The sequence below is a fragment of the Abramis brama genome, assembly GCF_963993115.1.
Source record: "Abramis brama genome assembly, chromosome: 6".
NCBI lineage: Eukaryota > Metazoa > Chordata > Actinopteri > Cypriniformes > Leuciscidae > Abramis > Abramis brama.
This window is the reverse complement of record NC_139968.1, coordinates 19,807,484-19,827,084: the sequence shown is the minus strand read 5'-3', so window position 1 is coordinate 19,827,084 and position 19,601 is coordinate 19,807,484. Positions and strand designations below refer to the sequence as shown.

At 37.4% G+C, this 19,601-nt stretch overlaps 1 protein-coding gene across 1 annotated transcript in view; it reads right to left on the bottom strand.

The window, feature by feature from the left end:
- Positions 1–1,531: 1,531 nt before the first annotated feature.
- lingo3a (leucine rich repeat and Ig domain containing 3a) overlaps positions 1,532–19,601 on the bottom strand; it is a 38,263-nt gene continuing 20,193 nt past the window's right edge. Inside the window, exon 6 of the mRNA XM_084117564.1 lies at positions 1,532–5,119. Coding sequence (XP_083973690.1) covers positions 3,258–5,075 — 1,818 coding nt within the window. The 5' untranslated portion in view covers positions 5,076–5,119 and the 3' untranslated portion in view covers positions 1,532–3,257. The remainder of the gene's footprint in view (positions 5,120–19,601) is intronic.

Below are 19,601 nucleotides of genomic sequence, written 5' to 3'. Positions count from 1 at the left end.
GTCTTTTACATCTGTAAACCACATCCTCTAACTTAGTGAAAATTAACTCTGTGTTGCAAGAGTAGCCTACAAGATCTAGTTGTTTTTGTGTTTTTATCTTTGTTGATTTTAGACAGATCTTTAGTAGCATACCTCCTACAAATGGTGCTAGCATAAGCTACAAGCTAGACTCGCTAATCTTAACAAATTACATGGGACAGCTTTATAGTTTTGGATTTTGACCAGATCTACTCTATCATCTCTTTTCTGTCATTCACCAAAGACATAAAACAGTGTCATTGTCATATTTTATCCACTTCAATTTGAGTCACATAACCACACTCTTTGTGCAATGACATCATAGGTCAGCAAATGCAAATGTATTGCATATGAATATTCCAGACACAACTACTAGACATTTTGTAGGCATGATAATGATTCAGTGATTCCATAACAAATACATCAATCGCAAATGTGCAGGACACTCAATGTATATAAAAAACTGATCCACAATGGAAGACATTATCTGTTTTTGTACAGGGTGCTAATCTCTATAAATGCATATTAATATTGCATTGACAGATCTTGCATCTTTGGTGTGAAAGTGAAACATGACACTTCTCTTTTTTCAATTTATTCATAGACTGTCAGTACAAAATTCCTGGCCACGCACAACTAAATCTACGACATCATCAAGACATCAGATCACTTTCGTTTTGTATTACGATTACATTTATGTACTTAAGATATAAAATAAAAGGGGCTGTCGTGTGAGAATCACAACCAGTGTGATATTGCTTAAATTTATGTCACTAATTTAGAGGCGAGGTCAAATGGTCATACCCCACTTTAAACATTTTACTTATGTTTTCAATGTTTTTTTATTATATTATTATTTGCCTTTATGTCTGTGCTTTTTAAATCCTGCAGTAAACAACTCTGTTTTGTGTAGTTTCGTTTTAGAAAGCAGATGGTCCAGTAGAAAAGTGTCATGAAAAGAAAATAACTGACATTTTCTTGTGCACACATGAGATGACAATACCAGATGCTTATTTACGGCCAACAATTGCTCACTTGTCATGTCATTTCATTCAAAGTTTGTAGGACCGAATTGAAGTATGCTGACAAGCGGCTGTCCTTACTGAAACTTTTTAGGCAAAAATAGTCACTTTTTAGAGAATCAGGGCTGGTGGTTTGTAAGCTGGTTATTACCGATGTAAACCTGAAGACAAATAATGTTAAATTGACATTATTCGGCCTAATAGCACGGCTATTCCCCTCTGATTGGGTTATATTGTCCTGGTTTTAAAAATAAAAGCATTAAACTTTAGTTTAGCCTATATCAGTTTTATCTAAATATTTATTTTGAACCTCCTTTTCGCATCTGAAAAAAATATTAAAAAGTTGAGAACCTTTAAAGAAGCTCTGTCCTTTGAGATATATTTATTAGATTACATAAAGTAGTCAAAAAACCTAGATTGATTTATAGCCTTGCTTGTAATATAGACATGAAGAATCAGAAAAAGAAGAAATTCCAACACAGGGATTTAGATACATGCTTTTATAAACAGCATATTTGTTATTAGTACAATATAAGAACAATATTCTTAACATATTTAAGAATAAAAACATCTAGAACATAAAAATGTTGTGGATCCCCATTTATTTTACATTAAAATAAAACTGTAAAATGATTTTTTTTTTTACAAAAAATATCAAAAAAGCTTTGTTTAATTAGTTTTACAGTAGTTGATGAGAAATTATGGCAGTTTTGCAATGTACATACAATGCTGCTTAAAATAAGACAGGGCGTATTGATCTGTTCAAACAGATCTGATAATCTAATTATTTTAAGCTTAGATTGACCAGTAGAAGGCAATAAAGGTTGAGCCTGATACCCTGTGTTCTTTAAACTGACATAATTTAACATTAGGGGGCAGCAGAAGAGCTTTGTAAAGTGGCTTCCTGTTTCATTTTAAGCGGCAGAACTTGAGCAGGGAAAATTTTGTGTCCAACGCCTCAAAAATACCATTCATAAACAGACAATATAAGCATAAGAACTCCATGATGGATCAAAGGATCAGTGACTTGTACAGAAAAAGCTATCTTTGATTGTATTGTTTCTCACTTTGTACTCATGCAAAATAACATGAAACAATTGATGAGATTGACATTCCCTTTTACACACTTTACATAGAAGAGGCATAAAGACATTTTTTATCGTCACCACCAGTAATAAAATGCTCAGATTTCTTTTAAAGAGTTTCACACATCATCTTTGATTAATTTAAGAACATGTTATATTGAATAAAAGTATTTCACATTAATTTGACAATTAAAACAGGGCACCAAAATGTACACACAAAACATCAATATATACAATAAGATACAAAATGTCTTCAACCCAGTGTAGATACTGAGGCTATTGGTGTTTAGCTGATAAATACGTAATGCTTTATAAATACAATGTGCTTTTTATTTTGTAACTACAGTACCTTTGTATGTGCGTGTGTGCGCGTTTAACTTTATGCGGGCATGACTCAGAAGTAGGTGGCAGTGTAATATAGAAGCAGTCGTTATCAGGCCTCATTATCCAGAGCAAATAAAATCAACTAAGATTTATTTAAACCGTTTTAATTCTTTAAACAGTCTTCTAGCAACCAAGTGGTTAACAGGTTGAGATTTGAAGCTATTCCAACAACAAATCCTTGTTTCATTGGCAGTGTGAAATATATGCCCATGCCTATAGACCATTGGACACTTAAATTCAATTGCTTAGGCAAAATGCAATAATGTACCTTTTTTTTTTTTTTTTACTTTGAAGGGACTTGGCAATTTCTTGGCAAGCAGAAAGCACCCATTTAATAAGCATTGACTATTACTAAATTAAAAATATTTCTAAATCCCACAATAACCTCCAAATATTAAGAGCACACTTGAACTCTCTTTTCATTGTAATAGTCATTACACATTACTACAAGCTTGGCCTTCTCACATGAAAAAAGTTCAAAATGAGTCCCTAATGCCAGCCAACCCCACACAGATGCAATTCATCATAAATGTCTTAATAATTGTGTAAAATGTCCCAAAACCCCAAAATTAATGTTAGATTATAATTAACTGCTGATTTAAAGTACCTCTCAGTAACTACATTACTCCCATTAAAACCCTCTGTGTCTTAAAATCTGGACCTATAGCTATACGCAGGACTGGTATTAGAAATATATTCCAGTTTGAAATAACAATAATATGCGCTTTACCCCTTCAAACTGTCCAATTTATATCATCTTCATGTTAAACTTTCGTGCTCCTCCTTGACCCCCACTGGCAGCCGGACCATCTACCTTTCTGAATGAATACTCTACTGAGAAATTGTTCTTGTGTTGACCTCGTCCTCGGCTCCACACAAACAAGAGAATGAAACAGAAAAGCACAACACCCAAAAACATAATACAACCCATCGCTGTGGACACCAGGATGGTCTTAAGATCCAATGTGAACTTCAGGAAGACACGCGTGTCATTTAAGTTAGTGTCATTAAGATCACCCACATAGTAGGTGCGATTCGCTGCCAGAGCACCATCCAGTGGCAATCCACTGACTGTCAGGGTGGCAAAGTAGGTATCGTTGCCACCAGCATTGCTTGCTATGCAGATGTAAGTGCCGCTGTCTGTTACCTGGGCGTAACGGATCTCCAACGTACCTTCAGGCAGGACAATGATTCTCCCAGTACTCTTGGTGGTGATACGTCGGCGCTGAGGTGAAATCCAAAAGATGACCGGAGTTGGGTCTCCATCTGCTCTACATACAAACGACACTACCTGGCCTTCACGTGCCGTCATCTGTTGCAGCTTGCGGTTACGAATTTTGGGCCGCTGACAGGTGAAATGGTCAAAGAGCGCAGAGTCCGAAAAGGTACTAAGTGCTTTTCCTCGCACTTCCAAGGGTGTGGCGCAAATGGGCGACTTTCCGTTGAAGTTGAGGGTCTTACGGCGCTGCAGGATCCACAGTAGCCGGCAGTCACAGGACAAAGGGTTCCCATCTACACGTAACGTCTCCAGCGTATTGACCGAGTGGAAGGATCCCTCCTCCAAGGTCACCAACCCATTGTTCGACAAGTTGAGCAACCGTATCTGTTGCAGGCCTCCAAGACCATAGGGCTGCACTGATATCAAGTTGGTACCAACTAGGTGCAGTTCTTTCAAGCGGACAAGGTCCCTCAAGGCCCAGGACTCAAGAACCGAGATGGGGTTGTAAGACAGATTGAGGCTAGCCAAGTGAATCAGGTTGCGAAGAGCACCCGTAGGCACAGTGGAAATGTTGGTATTGGTAATTGAGAGCCAAGACAGGTTGAGACCTTGGAAGCTGTGCGGAGAGATGTACTCAAGGAAGGGCCAATGGTCAATCTCAAGAGCCCGCAGTCCACCCAGTTTGCGAAAGTTCTGCTCTTCCAACGAAGAGATACTGAGGTAGCGTAATCGAAGAGTCACCAAGCCTCGAAGGTAGGAAAGAGACTGTCCAGTTATAGAAGTCAGATTGCACCTCTCGATGGTTAGCTCCCGGAGTCCCACCAATCCCAGGAAAGCCTTGTTTGAAATGTACACCAGGTCATTATCACCAACTTCCAAATTGCGGAGGTTCCTCAAGTCCTGGAAGGTGAAGTCTAACAGGATGACCAGTTTATTCCCACTTAGGTCCAGAGTGGTGAGGTTGGTGAGACGTGAAAAGGCACCCATGGGCACGAGTTTAAGCTGGTTGGCTCGCAGACGCAACACTCTTAGATTAAGCAAGCTGGAGAAGGCATTAGGCTCCAATACGCTGATGAGATTCTCACTCAAGTCTAGCTCCTCAAGTCTTGAGAGAGTCGCCAATTCATTGTACTCCACCCAGCGTAAACTGTTGCAGCTTAGATCCAGGAGCCGTGTGTCAGCCGGGATGCCCCCAGGAATAGATCCCAGGCGCTTGTTCTGGCACATTACAGCTCTCTGATGAGAGATGCAGTCACAGCGCTGTGGGCAGCTCTGACCATGTGTTATGGATGCAGCGGTTAGGAGCACAAGCAGCCCCGGTAAGCTCAGGCATGGACAACCCGCCATGCCCCTTCCCTACCTTACAGGGGCTGAATCACTGCACCTCACACCTAGAGACAAGAACACAAAAAACAGGTATTGATGAATCATGATTTTTGCAACTCTCAACTATAACCAATTCTGAGGTAGCGTAAAAAAAGCCTACCCATTTCTCACCAACATTTATGTACGAGCATGTATAACTACAGGGTATATACAGGAATCATGGAGTTAAATTTAAAAATGTTTTAAAAAAAATGTAAGACTCTTTCAAGTTTCCATTCATTTTAAGACCTCATCACCACTTCAAGTTTTAACCGGTTACATCGGCGACACTTTAACTTACATTACATATATTGATTGTAAGATAGCACAACTAAACAGTCTTAGTTTGTGATAATTCCTTATCAATGCAACATAATTCAGAAGGGTGGGAACAAAGCAAAAGAGAATTAATTGACAAATTAGTACAATTCTTTGGACAAATATACATAATGAAAAGATGATACAAAATTTAAAGGTGCACTGTGTAATTTTTAGCGGCATCTAGTGGTGAGGCTGCGAACTGCAACCAACAGAAGTTAGGGTGGCCGACAGGAAAAGATGAGGTTTCTTTACAAAGATAAATTAAGAAATTAGGTTTACTTAATTATTCAGTAAAATATTACTGTTACTTGTTCATCATTGTGTCAGTGTTTTATTTGCTGACTTTAGCTAGCTTCTTCTTTTAGCTTCTTTTGCACAAAGAACAACATCGTGACGAAACGCGTTTTGTCCGTTCAGGGCCACTGTAGAAACATGTCGGCGCATTTTAATGTAAGGGGACTCACGGTGTAGATAGAAATGGCTCATTCTAAGGTAATAAAAACATAACAGTTCATTAATAAGTAAGGTCTTTATACACCACTCAAGATATAGTTATTTATATGATATTGCATTTCTGTCAACAGATCCTCCTAAATTTTACACAATGCATAAGACCCCGCGGACATCCTGAACTATATCTAAAGTTGTTTTAAAAAACATGGGCCATAAAAAAGTTGTGCTGGATGCAACACATTTTCAGATTTCAATTTCTTGCAGTAAAGTTAGTGTTTTACAAGCAGTAAAACTGCCATTTTAATGAATTTAATCTCCAAACAAAACACAAATAAGGCTCAGCACTACTTTGTGTACCTAACTGGGATATTTCTGCTTTTCTATAACCACCACCTACTGTCAGGAAGTGAATTTGCATTTCCATTCTCCCCATCTAACATTGTGTTTGCATATTTCTGAACAGACAAGTTGGATGATGATATTGCACCAAATTTTATGGCCAACTTTGTCTTGGTGAGAACAGGTCTTTAAACTGTAAGCCACTGAAACATCAAGTGGTTAAGTTTAAATGCAATGTGAAACAGAAACTTGATAGTTTCTTGACTAAACTTGCCTAAAAATAACAACAAATACGTCATGAGCACTTTACAAATGAACATTCAAAAATCTCAGATGGCTTAACCACCTCTTAAGATCATGACTTATTTTTTCATCTTTATAAGCCAAGAAATAAATGTACTCTAACAATCTTTGAGCTAGGAATGGCTTCAAAGTCACTATGATTATGCCAATTTCTGTTAGTTGGCATTTCAATAAAAATACATAAAAGATAAATATTTTAATGTCAACTTGGTAATGTCAATAGAAGACATCCCAGTCAGTGCATTTTTAATCAAATCTTGAACATTTAGGCCCACACTGGTGCTAAAGCTTAACATGAGACTCACCTTGGGTTCAGAAGTTTATTAGTCCAATCTCTGAGTACCAGGATATTATTGAACATTTAACAGTGGTATTTCAAGATGTTCCCCTGCACAACTCTTCTTCTCCCTCCCCCCATCATCTCTGGTAACCCAAACACATGAACAGCCCCTGGTTCAAACCCATATCAGTTGACACTAAGAAGCTGTCCAATCAGCATAGACAACTGCTTCAAACAAACAACAGTGACGTGAGTGAGGTGAATAGAAAACTAGACCTGACTATGACTCAGGTGTCATGGGTCATTATGTCAGAAAATCATGAATACTAATATTATAGGCAACGATTAACACCCTGCCACTTTTCTTTCCACCCCGTCTCTCCCCCTCAGAGATGTCAACAAACCATATTTCAACAGCTTATTAAATTTAATTGTCTTCAGGAAAGTGCTCCCATATGAATTTATATGTCATGCTGACGTGCAATAACTCCAGATTGCTGGAAGAGAGGTGCTCTAACTATATGATTGCATAGTTTTAAAACATACATTTAAAATGATATTGCCCCCTGAAAGGATCTTTTCAATTAAAATTAAAATTAAAATTAATAATTTACATTTACACATTTACTCTCATGTCATTCCAAACCTGTATGACTTTATTTTCTTCTGGAGAACACAAAAGATGATATTTTTGAAGAAAGTTTCTTGTCCATACAATTAACATTAATAGAGCCCAAAACCAACATTGGACCCCATTGACTTTCATTGTATGGACAAAAAACACTTTTTCAAAATATATTTTGTTTCACAGATGTCAGTCATACAGGTTTAGAATGACATGAGAGTGAGTAAAAATGAATCTGTAGCGATTTTGAAATACATTTTAGTTCCAATTTTAGCTTCATCTGCAATGGAATGTAAATGGATCTGGCCTCGACCTGATATTGTCAGGAGTAAATGAGAGACATTGCTACCTCTTTGCTCTGTTGTTCACCTCAGCAAGGTAGCATGTCACCTGAGAATTACATAACAGCTGTTAGTCGATACGTGAAGGGCAAATCAAGCAATTAGTGTTTTTGCCCATAACAGCTGTTGAGAGGCTGGTTAATACATAAAATATTGATACAAGAGAACGTCAATAATCTAAAATAGGTGCCAAAAAAAGTACTTGGACATTCTAATCACACGTACAAATGTCTAAATTGCATTAAAAACTAAATATCTCACCAACTGGTGATTTTAAGTGTGTAGTCAATCACATTAACCATGTTCTGTTCACATTTGAAAACCACAAATACCCCAATTTTTGTCATTTAAAACCTAACAAATTAAAAATTTTGGGGAGTGCTTTGGTTGAAAAGTGTGTTATATTTCTTTAAAATAAATGGCAATTAGTGTAATTGTTAAATAAATAAAAAAACGATAAAAATTTTTTTTTCGTTAATTGAAATAAAGCTGAAATAAAATATAAATATTATACAAGAAACTATTAAAATGAAAACTGATAAAATAAAACAAAAGCTATTAAAAATACTATAATAGTAAATAAATTAGTTAAGTGTACTTTTGGGGCACTTTTTTGTCTTTCGTCTCTTTATGCAACCTAAAGAATCCTTAAATTAACGCATCCTGTGGAACCATACTATTTAGAGCAAGACGAAGTGAAAAGGAAATGAAAAACATTCTAAATTTTTGAAGGAGTACTTGTTTTGAGTAGGAAAACCATGTAACTAGGTGGTGCTTGATGTTCCTGTCGAATTCAGGATATAAACAAGACCAGGTTTAATGATGAGAAAGAAAAAATAGCAGAATAAGCGCAGGCTGAAATCGCACAAACATCAGAGAGAAAAGTCTATCTGGGATTGGGGGAAAAACACAATTAAACAGATGATACGGACCGGGAGCAATTAAGGCAACCTAGTACCTTAATTAGAGAGAAAGCACATAAAAAGGAATAATGAACGCACACACTGGAAGGGGAAAAAAACTCTAGGGCAGGTGCGAGAACTCATGGAGCGGCCGTAAGCTTAAGGGAAGTGTGTGGAGGCGTCAACTTTCCCATATTTCACCACTGGATCTGCACTAGTTTAGTGCTGCTGATGGCACTCTTCAACTCACATCGATTTCAAATGCTGCCCACACATCTCTTTACATAACCGTACATATCCTCCTCATTCTGTCTCTCGCTGCTCCGCAAGCCCATCTATCATCTGCAGCTCGGGGAAACCTTACAGTGGCCAGTGAGGAGACAGTCAGTCGGGATGAAGCGGAGCGAGGATGAGGAAGGGGCAAATGACAGATGCTCAGGGTGAATGTGGACTCCCTGGAGGGGCCGTCTCAAGGGGAAGACGTACTCCAAAGAGGCAACGGTACCCTTGGCCAAACAAAAGCTGACAAGGGCATCAGTGTGTTAGCTGGAGAACAGGAGCCAACTGAGACCAGGGATGTTAGTGGATTCAGCAGACATTTGGGAGTTCAAGGAGATGACAAACAAGGAGCAGAGACTGCGAAATGCTGAAAGAGCAAAAAGCAAACAATTACGGCTTTAATAATTTTGAGCACAAAATGATTCGTCATTACAAACCTGAACAACTTTCGTTCTTCTGTGGAACACAGAAGATGATATTTTGAAAAATGTTTTTTTTGTTCATACAATGAAAGTCAATGGGGTCCAAATGTTGTTGTTATTTTGGACCCCATTGACTTGCATTGACTTACTTTTATGTTCCACAGAAGAAATAGCCATACAGGATTGGAAAGACAAGAGCATTAGTAAATTATATAAAGATACAGATCAGAAAGTAATCGAAAATTTAACAGCAGTTGAAAATGAAAGACTTTATGGGTCACGTTTCAACACGGCCCTGGAAAATCCCGATCCCGACACTGGAAAAAGTCAGTCCCACCCAAAAATCGCAACTCAGTTGAAGCTGATGTTTGGAAAGCTTGTTTATACCAAACTTACGCTCTAAAACTACAAATAGTTTAGTTGTAAATAAAACCGAAATCACGATATGACCAGAGGTGGACAGTAACAAAGTACATTTACTTGAGTACTATACTTAAGTACACTTTTTGAGTATCTGTACTTTACTTGAGTATTATTTTTTCTGGAAACTTTTTACTTTAACTTCACTACATTTGAAAGATAAATATCATACTTTTTATACTTGAAAATAAAAAAGTCGGGTTGACGTCAGAACCCGACTGATGTTGGTTTCTGACGTCAACCCGATTTTCATTTTCAACCACAATACAACGTCTGTCCAACGTTGGAGATCAATGTCAATCTGATATTGGATTCTGACATAAACCTGATTTTCATTTTCAACGTTGGGTTTGTTTTTCTAAATGCGAATTTTGTCACTTTTTTGGAGCACCCTTGCTTATAGATAACAGTAAAGCTAACATATTCATACTAAAAGCCAAAAAACTTTAAATAGGGCAATATTTGAGGGAACAGCCATTTGGGTGTCCGAAACCATTGTGGACGTTATTGAGTGCACTTATTCAATCTCACATTCAATCCCACTACTGGAACTGTGTTCTATAAATAAATTTGATATTGATATGAGGTTAGGTATGCAGGCATAGATTCAGAGGCATACGGTAGCCTACTTACATACAACAATGCAACAAAACAATGCATTGACATTTACTTTTTACTTTTGATACTTAAGTACTTTTAAAATCGAGTACTTCTGTACTTTTACTTAAGTAAAAATAGGTCTTTACAACTTTTACTTGTAACGGAGTAATATTTGACCAGTAGTATCTATACTTTCACTGAAGAAAAGGAAGTTGTGTACTTCGTCCACCTCTGGATATGACTGGCTGTTGTTTAAATAAATAAATATATGCACTGTATGTTTCAGTTTTAAAGCAAGAATATGAACATGAATAAAATCATATCACCTTTAACAAAGGAAGGTTAAAAGCATTCATGAAACTTCACCTGATCTGGTTCATGAACAGACATGCTAATCAGCTAAAAGCTAATGAGCGATGACAAGCTATTGTAGAAGCAGCGCAGAACAATCACACACAACTCTTGAGGGGGATAGAATATCAATTGTGTTTCAGGGAAGAAAGACAATGGTTCACCGCAAACTGGGAACATGACTTGTTTAACATGCATATTTAATACAGGTGAGAATAGAAAGGCCACAATGCTACTATTGATTGGCATTGCTCAGTTTCCTGATGGGATGAATTATTTAGATTATCATGGTCTATGAACATGACCTACCAGAACAAAGACACTGACCACGGCTCCTTGATGGACCTCCTCCAACAAGAATAGTGATGTAAAGACTCGAACATTCGCTCTTTTATTGGCTCACAATCCTGTGAATAAATTGATGCTCTACCTGACAACTGCTTGGCAAGGCGCTTAATGCTGGTTTTATCTTGGCTCATTGAAGTCGGGTTAGATGACCTGATCCTTGGCTCCAGCTAAGATGTAGGAGCTGGATAATTAGGTTAAAAAATTGGATTGGTACTGACTAAATGTGGGAATCAAGACAGCAGAACGTAAACGGACAACCATTGCTGGCATCATCTTCATATAGTGTTGTTTTCAGTAATCAAACATTCTGAAAGTGTTTGAGTAAATATGTGACCCTGGACCAGTCACAATTGACTGGTTTTTAAATTGAGATTTATACATCACATGAAAGCTGAATAAATAAGATTTCCATTGATGAATGGTTTGTTAGGATAGGACAATATTTGGCCGAGATACACCCAATTGAAAATCTGGAATCTGAGGGTGCGAAACATTGAGAAAATCTCCTTTAAAGTTGTCCATTTATGTTCGCGATTCTGCTGCATTCACTCACAAAAATAAATGTTTTATATATTTACGATAGGAAATTTACAAAATATCTTCATGGAACATGATCTTTAATTAATATCCCAATGATTTTTGCCATAAAAGAAAAATCGATAATTTTGACCCATACAATGTATTGTTGGCTATTGCTACAAATATACCCGTGCGACTTGTGACTGGTTTTGTGATCCAGGGTCACATATGTGACGAAGGCCAAAAGGTCTTGACCTTGAGAGAATATACAGTTCTCGATTAAGATAAGAGCCATTTGGTTTCATTACCAGATGAACAAACGCTATTTACATCCACTTTCCATTGGCATATTCTCGCACAGTTTCTCCACAGGATGTTGATAATGACATTGAAAACAATGGCTGTTGGCCAAAAAGTCACACATATGTGGAAAATGGAGAGAAACCAATGATGCAAGTCTTGCCATTTTCACAGTTTTGTCTGACTCACAGCCTTCAGGCCATCTGATTCATTTACACCATTATAATGGAAAGTCTTCAATATACACCAGTATTAAAGCACAACTTTGAGTTACAATCTAATGATTTTGTCATTAAAGGTCTATTTGCCTTTACTGAACAGTGATCACATGAGCCTTTATCACAAACTGAAAGCATATTTATTTTGGCACTCATATTAAAATGTTAGGCCATTCACACTTTGCATAAGCATGTTAGCATTTTTTAAGTATAATATTTAGTTCTGGTCCTTGAATTTGATTAACCGTGCGATGAGCAAATATTGTTGATATTCACTCCAACAGCACTGGATTAGCAGGCAAATTACGTCGCTAATATAGATGGTGGCGACAAGTGATTTGTCTTTATGAACAAGTCAATGACTTATTTACCATTGATTTGTTAAAAAACTAATTCATTTAAAAATTAAATAAGATTGTTTATTATTAGTAAGTCACTGAATCATTCACTAAAACCCATTTGTTAAAAAAAAAACACCACAGAACGTTCCCATATGGTTCATATTTTGTTATTTTTTGGGAACCAAATAAGAACTAACCTTCCTAGAACATTGCAGTGAGTTTTTGTGTGTGTGTGTGTGTGTGTGTGTGTGCAATAACTTAAAGATACTCTACACAGAATCTTCTCTAAAGATTAGTTTTCTTCTTTTTTTTTTATAACCATAAAATATTCTTTCCAGAACGTTGCAGGGAGGTTTTTTTGAATAACCCAAGGAGAACCAATACAGAATGTTCACTACTGGTTGTTTTTAGCTTATATTTTTGCAAACCTAAAAAGAATATTCTATTTCCGTGAAAAAAACTTTCCTGGCCAACCAAAAAGGAATCTTAAAAATGCATTTTTTGAAACGTTCCGGGAAACAAAAACTAACAATCTCAGAATTTTCTGGGAACCAAATATTGTTAGCTGGGTGTCTTTATGAGTGAGTCAGTGAATCATTTACTATAACCAATCATTTAAAACACTGATTCATTGAGGCCAGTAAACAAGAGGCTGTCTTTGATATTGAGTAATTGAATCATTCAGTGTGTCATTCAAAAACACATTTGCATTCATTTAATTCAGGAATGAAACATCACTTCTGGCTGATTTTTCTGTGGTTCGTTCTGAGCTATTTCCGTTTTAAGTTCAAATAGTAACTGGAAATATTTCATCTAAAATGTAAGTTACTCATTATTAACATCTTGTTTTTTGTTTTTCAACATTCACAAGTCACTGGAGGGTGTTCAGTGAAGTAGCTCAGATTACAATGATGGTGAATGTCATACTCCATTATGGCATGACTCATCAGATTTAACTCGGCACAACACGTCCAAGAGAGCCCAAATCCTGAAGCATTTCCAAATTTATTATATTTATATTTATTACATTAATTAATTTGTGCCTATGGTATCATCTTTAAAATGTCAAAACGCACACCACACAATATTTTCCACCATATATAAATGACCTTCCGCTTCTGTATATCACAAGTTCGGTTCTCCTTGTAGTTACGTAGCAGCTAATGAGTTCCACTGGGTAGTCCAGGTCCTAGCAGCACTGCAGTCAGCATGCATGTGGACAGGGAGTAAAGTAGGTCAGCCATGTATGACACCCCTGGCATTTGGGCACAGTCAACAGTACCCGTAAATTAACATCCTCTCTGTAAGCCCCTGCAAATTGAGACACGGCACTGACAGGAGTGCTGCTAGTCACTTGATGTGTTAGGGATGCTCAAAGCTGAGGAAATAAATTAAGAGGATTACAGCAGTGGTATAAAGATTGTGATTACACATGAGTGCGGTGTCATAAACTTAAAGCATTTATTACCATGACTCGATGTTATGAATTTGACCGCTAGCATGAAACACCATCAACTTGTGAGTATGTAATAAAATCATATAAAACTAAGTGGAATATGGACACATATTCCGAAGCAACTAGCTAAGTGTGCCATAATATCATTCAAATATTATGTAAATGTAAATATTATACATTTAAATATATAAATAAAAGAGATATCCTTACCAAACTACCCAGAGATTAATTATCATATATGCAGTCTTCATAAAAGTCTTAAAAGTCTAGATTTTTTAAAAGTCAAGGGAAAAAAATGGCAAGAACAAATGAAAGTGTTAAAAGTAATAAAAAAAACATACTCATGCAAGAAAGGACACATCTAATTATGATGCCTTCCACCATGAACCTCTCGAGATACTTATCCTAACTGCCAATTCATTGGCACAATTGACTCTTGGGGCCAATTACACGTAAACACAGGGCAATAAAATTACAACGCATTCCATTAGGGGGCGAACATAACACTGAAGTTGCATAAGCTTTTAATTAGAATGACGCGAGAGCTGAAGAAGCCTGGTATTGCATGAGAAATGTCTTTGGGCAGTGCCAGAAAAGGCCATGGCCTAGCTAGGTCACAATGCGGAGGTTGGACGCTGTCCTGCGGTCGTCTCTTTGGCTTGAATGGATTAGATGACACCCTTCACTGGCTGGCATTCTAACCCTGTCAAAACGAATCACTTCAGACTGCCTGGCCAAGGTTAGCTTAGCTTTCCATGAGAGTGGATTTGGATTTATAGCATGTGATTTTGGAAACACTGTCACAAAATTGTTTTTTTTACAAAATTTACAATATCCGATAGAGAAATAGTTTTACTTCCCCTGATTCTTTTGAAGAATAACTTTAGTTCTGTTTAATAACCTTTTAAGAAGGCCAGGACACATCAGGACTGATTAGCATTGATGCTACAAATGCAAATAGCTACAAATAGATTCACATTTACACTCATTGGATCGCCTGAAATGCATCTTACTTGCACAGGATCTTAGTGCACCACTGAGCTAATGGGCTAATAGATAAGCTAGATGTTCATTCAGTCAAAGCGTGACCTTTGGTTGAGATTTGCCATACTTTCCTGCAAGTTGCAGCAGCTGCAAGGACAATCAGACCCTCCGGCTGTTGGCAAACCCTGTGCATGACTTTTAATTCGCCTTTAATCAATGTTCTCGCAAATCAGCAAGAGCAATTAGACACTATTAGCTGGAGTTATCAAGCACCAGTGAAAACCGCTTCTTATTCTCCCGCTACATGAAAGCTGATGTTCAGTCTTTATCTCAGTAATTTACCCCGTTCCTCACAATTATCAGAAGCCTTTGGCAAAACCCCACAAATTCACCTCTGACATAGTGGCTCCATTTAAAAAACTAGAAAGCTGCCTTGCTGTCTACATAGGCAGCATCCTAACCATTATGGAACTATATATGTGACTGATTCAGAGCCCACTACATAGGCAGCAACTCACAAAACAGCACTTCTCACAGGAGAATGCGATTCAGTTAGCATGTTGCTAAGCTAACAGCATGCTACTCTAATAAGAAAATTCTTTACAGAATGAAATACAACTTATAACCAACATTTCCTTGTCCACCATCTAACTTATTTTTTACTGAACTTAAGCGCAATGCATTAGCATTAGCCTAAAACAAGGTATCTTAAAAACCAGAATAATTAAGTTGCCTACTTTCATATCGAGAGTATGCCTGTGATCCCTTAAAATACTGCCTCTTTAGACAGCTCACTAGGCTTTAGAATAAACATGTTTGGGAGATGGAAACCTAAAAAGGCTAGAAATCCATAAACTGGCAGTGAGAATATAATGGCATCTATAAAACTGCAGTTTAACTGTCACTGTCCCACTAACAGGAGTTTGACGCTCTTTTTATTGCCTTTTTTTCCTAGCACATATTTGAGCAATAATCATAAATTAGGTATCATTTGAAAGCTTAACTCGAAATTCATCCGTTTTGAAATCAGACAATGCGTTACCATGGAAACTGTGCTTTTAATCTGATTTCAAAGCGGGCTCCTACCGCTGAAAAATTGGGGTTTTTTTTCTAATCTTGACATCTCATATCGTCTGAAAGGTCTGAGTTTCATATTTCGTAACTATTTTGTGATAAAAGTGATATGACAGAAATGTATTAATTTGTAACAGGAATGCATCCCCCCCCGTACATTTGTACATTTGATTTACAGTAAACTTAAACTTCTATACTTTTTTACAATTTCATTTTTTGAAGTGCTTTTACTTCTGCTGAGTGCCTTTTTTAAAAAGAGACCAAGCTTAGGTCTGTATTCCAAAGCATTCATGAATCACAACCATTTAAGTTTGGAGAGTGCATTTTCACATCTTCGCTCAAAAAGGGGGGGGGGGGGGGGGGGGGGGGGCAGTTAAGGGGTTAAGCACTGAGGTTTCGAAACGAGTGTCAAAGAAAAAACTGCTTTTAAAGTGTTTCAAAATAAATGGTTGCTCTAATCTCTGTCTGAGTAGAGTTCAACTGCCTTGAGAAGTTTGAACTCGACTGAATGGCAAAGATGAAGCCTGGCAAATTCACACTGATCAAATCAAACACTCACACTCTTGGCTCACTTTAGTGAATTACAAAGAGAGATTGTAACTTCTTGACTAGTTTAGCTTTTGATAGTACTTTGATAGAAATGTACAATGCATACTAGAACATGACTCCATACATTTATCACTGCATTCAGTCGACCAGCATAAATTTGAGAACACAGTGACAACCAGCAGCTGTTGCAGGATAATGAGCCTGAGGTTAAGTTTGGAGTCGTTTCTTGAAAATACAGGTCTATATAAGCAATATATGCTTCAGCTTGATTTACAAACAAAACATGGGACACCCATTATGACACACAAGCGGAAAAAGCCCTCGTTGAAAAAGGACGTAGTCAGGCTTTTGATTGGTGCTGATGGAAGTCAGTTTTGCCTAAAAGTAAAAAAATGGAGATATTACAACTACACATTTTGAGATATGTAGTCCCAATATTGAGAAAAAATCTCGCAATTGTGAGAATGTCTCACTGTGAAATATAAAAGTCCCAATTATGAGGAAAAAGCTGCAATTAAGATATAGTCGCAATTGTCAGAAATAGACACATTGTGAGATGTAGTGGCAATCTCAAGAAAAAAGTAATTGAAGAAATTAAATTTGCAATTGCGGGACAAAATTTTGTAGTATAGAAGTCACAAGGAAACAGTTGCAATTACAAGAAATAAAGCTGTAATTATGATATAAATTCGCAAATGTCAGAAATTCACATATAGTGCCAATTACAAGAAAGTCACAATTGTGAAATATAAAGTCGCAACTAATAAAAAGAAGAAATAAAGTTGCAGTTGTGAGAAAGTCACATTGTGAGATTTAGTGTCAGTTATGAGAAAATAGTTGCAGTTCTGAAGTATAAAGTTGCAATTACAAGAAAAAGTGGTTAATATGAGAAAAAAGTCACAATTGTGAAAAATAATGTCAATTACACTCGATTTTTCTTTTAAACAGGCTTCATTAGAGAAATGTGTGCAAAGCCTTCAACAAATAAGCATCAAGAAATAAGTGCTTGGTTTTATTAAGCAAGAGAGGAGGTAATTCAAACCTTGAATGGGTTTCCTCAAGCTTGCTGGATAATAAGCTTCTCGTATCTCATTGTAAGACTGATTACCAGCAATTAAGAAAACGCAAAAACACCAGCAGCATCCAAAAGTAATGCTGTTTAACACCCACTCTGTGTCAAACTAGAATTATGAACATAACCTTAAATGAAACGAAAGCCATGGTGTATACACTTATTTTTGTCAGAACGGCAGCATAACACAATGTCCAACCTAGACAGAAATATGACAGGCATGTGCCGATGTAAAATAGAAGGATTAACCTTTATTACTCGGCCGATGTTCTGGGACAGTGGCCCCCGTATTTTTGTTCTGGATGAGAGCCTGGCCTACTTCAGCGTCTTCCTTAATCCTGTGGCACACTGCCTGATTTTGCGGTTTCCAATAACCAGCTCTAATCTCTGCACTGGCTAGACAACAGTGGCCTAGCGGTGACAGCTGGCAGACTTACACTGTCTCTAGGAAAGAGACCACACGACAGCAGGCTAACCAGAAGCAGAGGATGTCCCATGTAAAACCTGCTGCATCACAAACGTTTTCGCGCTTTGTGGGATTTATCCACTGATCTATATAAATGACTGGAATACTCATTGCGTTCTAAACTGCCAGCAGGCGGTGAAGCCACCGGAAGTGTTCGAGTGGCCATCTTACTATTCCCTACCGACAAAGGGCGTCACTGACTTACTAACGTTGACCTTAAGTCACACGATTTTCAGCATATCAGTCACACATGAAATATGTATGGACATTTCGGGCAGGCTAAGCGATATATAGAAATCGTTAAGATGGGCGTGTCTACGGCACACTGACAACACAGGTAACAGAACTAAGGCTGTCACTTTTGTGAAAAAAAACGTTCGATTTTTGAAACATAAGTGTTCATTGAATCGATTGTAAAATCGATTTTCCATGTCTAAAGACGTTTCCATTTTAAACGCCAAATATGGGCAAATCCACGGACAACTAACAGGCATTAGGACGAATGTAAAGAGGGCGCTTGAGATGCGCACAAGTCAGCAAATATTCCTGATGATTTATTGGCGTGAAGTTTCGTGCACGATGACAAACAGGAGTGCAACATTCTCGAAAAACAATAAGCAGAGTGGACTGCCATAACATAAATGAAAAACATTACTGCAGTCTTCAACATGGCTGTGTTTACGATTAGAAATGTCAAACAAATTTCGCCTACGTAGGCGATTGTAGACCGTAGCCCGAATCTGTATCTGTATGCATGAGACTGTCTGCATACCGGCAGAATTCACAGTTTTGTTGTAAAAAGAGACATTATGCAGAAGGTTATGTGTGTTTGTCAGAGCCTGCAGTTGCTGTGTGACGCGCGTTCGCTGCGGGCGTATCGTGACGAGCTGGACTCGCTCCGAGAAAAGACCGTTAAAATCGATTCGTTTTCGAAACTTGCGTTGGTTGGTCCGATCGATTGTGCAATCGATTTTCGAACGTAAAGTGACAGCCCTAAACAGAACTAACACAAAATAGATTTCTGCATGAACGTACATATTAAGCATGAACATAAATCTGGGATTATTAACAAAAATATACATTAAAATAATACAATACTTACAATCCCCCATTACTAAATTGCGCTACATTACATTAAAAAGGTTTTAATCTTGCTAATGCTAAATGCTTGGAAATAAAGCTTCATGTCTTTAAATCCATACACGTTATAAGATGTGAAGTGTGTATATTATTTCCTGATGTCTTTCTGTTGACCAACACCCACTTCAGACTCTTGGAGATCTAGGAAACCATTCAAAAGACACAGGTCAGCTCAAATTCTATGGCTTTTTAGTTTGCGGAAAACAACGTTGTCAAAACGATCCCCGTTGCAAAAATGACTAAAAACGCTTTATTCTGCTGCCAGGCCAGTAGGTGGCGATGTTACTTTGTAAATAAAAACTACGCACCCATAGACTGAACATGTAATACGCATACACATGATGTCACCGTTTTCGCAAATTCACGTTTTTATGGTTTACACTGAGGCGACAACGGTATAGTTTT